This window comes from Crinia signifera, chromosome 9, assembly GCF_055691185.1.
Source record: "Crinia signifera chromosome 9, ASM5569118v1, whole genome shotgun sequence".
NCBI classification, from domain to species: Eukaryota; Metazoa; Chordata; class Amphibia; order Anura; family Myobatrachidae; genus Crinia; species Crinia signifera.
The window spans coordinates 138125444-138128204 of NC_139225.1; the positions used below are offsets into that span (position 1 = coordinate 138125444).

Genomic DNA, 2761 nt, shown 5'->3' on the forward strand with positions numbered 1-2761 from the left:
TTTAATTACGGTGCCGTACGTAGAAAACCTGGGCGCCCAGATAGGAAACAAGTACCGAAAGAAGTAATAATGCCACTGTATAGGTCATTGGTACGACCTCATCTAGAGTATTGTGTTCAGTTCTGGAGGCCATATCTCCAGAAGGATATAAATACATTAGAGACTGTACAAAGAAGGGCAACTAAAATGGTGCATGGCCTACATCACAAAACGTACCAGGAAAGACTAAAAGATCTTAGTATGTATACTTTAGAGCAGAGAAGGGAAAGGGGGGACATGATAGAAACTTTCAAATATATCAAGGGTTTTAACAAGGTACAGGTGGGAGACATTCTTCACAGGAAGAGGAGCAGCAGAACACGAGGACATGCACTAAAACTAGAGGGAGGAAGATTCAGGGGAAATTTGAGGAAGAATTACTTCACAGAAAGAGTAGTAGATAAGTGGAATAGCCTCCCATCAGAGGTGGTAGAGGCAAATACAGTAGTACAATTTAAACATGCTTGGGATAGGCATATTGATATCCTTACAAAAAAATAAGGATCAAATATGGTTTGAGGTAACATGTTTAAAAAAGGGGCAGACTAGATGGGCCAAGTGGTTCTTATCTGCCGTCAAATTCTATGTTTCTATGTTTCTATGTAACATGACCTAATGTCTAGGTCATCCAATTTGTTCCAGAGCAGATTATTTCCAGAGTGAAGCCCCTTAATTTTGTGTTTATTGATGATTCCAGTTTATTCTCAGTGTATGTGAGCCTGAGCTGCATCTTCAGCTGTGTATCAGTGACAATAAAGGTGCCATAGTAGCTTTATTTGTCTCTGGCACTTCCCCATATGTGATAGGGGATTCTGGTGTGGCACCATTGGATGTGGGAGAATAATCACACATCTGCTGTACCTTTCTTGGAGGCTGAAAACTCATATTCAGATTCCACATCCTACATCATAATGTTGGAAGTAACCCAATATTTCTTCTGTCGTGTCTGCTGTGCAGCAGGTAATTAGCTGGAGGTCAGAAACTTCACTATTGGAGAGTTGGAGGAGGTTAACAGCAGGGCTCCTTGGAAGCAACAGGTTGCCTTTACAATGGCAATAAGCTGGGGAATAAGATGAGCCCTATGATGGCACCTTTAACTCCATCCATACTGGAACCGGAAGTATCATGGCTATGTTTATTTATGACCTGTTCTTTAACTGTGAGTTACAAATCAAGGTTAAGACTAGCCATACAAATAATAATAATACTGTAGATGCAAGCTTGTAGATAATGCCAACAAAAATGTATTATGCAGACAACACATGTTTATATTCAAATATTTGTATTCTTTCAGTTTCAAGTATTCTTCTATAATTTTGTCTTAAAACAACTTAAATACTGTTTGTATGCTGAAATTACATCTTTATTTTTCAAGCTGTAGATGACAGGGTTCAGTAATGGGACAACAGCTGTGTTAAACAAGGAGAAGAGCTTATTGAAGGCCAAAGAGATAAGGGCAGTTGGACGAAAATATTGGAAAGACAGAGTGGCATAAAGAAGGGTAACAACTGTGAGGTGTGAGGAACATGTGTAGAAGGCCTTACGTCTTCCTGTATCTGATTGGATCCTCAGTATGGTGCCAATTATAAAAATGTATGAAATAAAAGTCAGCATTAATGGGACAAAAGTAGCAACTAAAACCCCTTCAACAATGATGTAAAGTTGAATAGCTGTGGTGTCATTGCAAGAAAGTTTAATTATCGCTTCAAGGTCACAAAAGTAATGATTGAGTTCCATTGATGTGTAGCATGTAAAAGATAATACTTCCACAAGACATGGCAGGACTTCTATCAATCCCCAAACCCAACAGACACAGGCCATAAGAGAGCACAACTTATTGTTCATAACCGCATGGTAACGCAAAGGGTTGCAGATGGCTACATAGCGATCATAACTCATAGCTGTCAGAATAAGTAGCTCATCACAAGTAAAAGATATAAAAAAATAACCTTGCATAAAGCAGCTATAAAATGAAATTGTTTTATCTACTGAAATAAATGATATAAGAACTTTATGGAGACTAATTGTGGAACAACAGATATCCAGGATAGACAAATTATTCAGGAAAAAATACATGGGAGTGTGTAGATGGTGATCCAGGCAGACCAGTAGAAGAATGATGATGTTAAATGCAAGAGAGGTGAGATAAATCAGTAGGACAAGAAGAAAGATTGGAACCTGCAACTCTGGGGCATCGGAAATACCTTTAATAACAAAATTCCTGATTATGGTTTTGTTGGCTTGATCCATTTTTAGCTTTTGCAGCATTCTTGAAGATAGAAAAAAGTTAACTAGATTTTATGTAATTTTTAGTAACATTAAATACAGTTTTATTATTTTAACAATAAAAACAAATGAAAGTCTATTTAACATCTGCAATATTCTCATTTGGCCAAAAAAATTTCTCTAGACATTTTCGTTTATTGGTGCAAAAACTGTAAATCCACAAAATACATTTAACACAAAGCACAATTATAAAAAAAATAAAGGAGCTGCTACAGTTTATTAGAATAACCATAATTAATAATACTGCAAAAAATAAAATAGTAATTTAAGGAGATTAGTATTTAAAATTCACTGAAAGTGAAATTCAAATTTAAACTTTAAGTGCATTTGAAAAAACTCAGAATATACAATTATAATATAATATGGTTGATAAATTTATCAGATAGAATCTTCCTGAATAAAGGGTTTCAATAATAAACAAATAAGAAAATGCTGA

General features: G+C 35.7%; 1 protein-coding gene across 1 annotated transcript; it reads right to left on the minus strand.

Moving 5' to 3' along the window:
* Positions 1-1347: 1347 nt before the first annotated feature.
* Positions 1348-2289, minus strand: LOC146036455 (olfactory receptor 2AP1-like). Its single transcript, XM_083160452.1, has one exon. It carries the CDS (start codon positions 2287-2289, stop codon positions 1348-1350), a length of 942 nt encoding a protein of 313 aa, XP_083016578.1.
* Between the last annotated feature and the right edge of the window lie 472 nt (positions 2290-2761).

What these genes read in the sequence shown, in the direction of transcription:
- LOC146036455 (XM_083160452.1), bottom strand. Translation starts at nt 2,289, where the DNA reads ATGGATCAAGCCAACAAAACCATAATCAGGAATTTTGTTATTAAAGGT.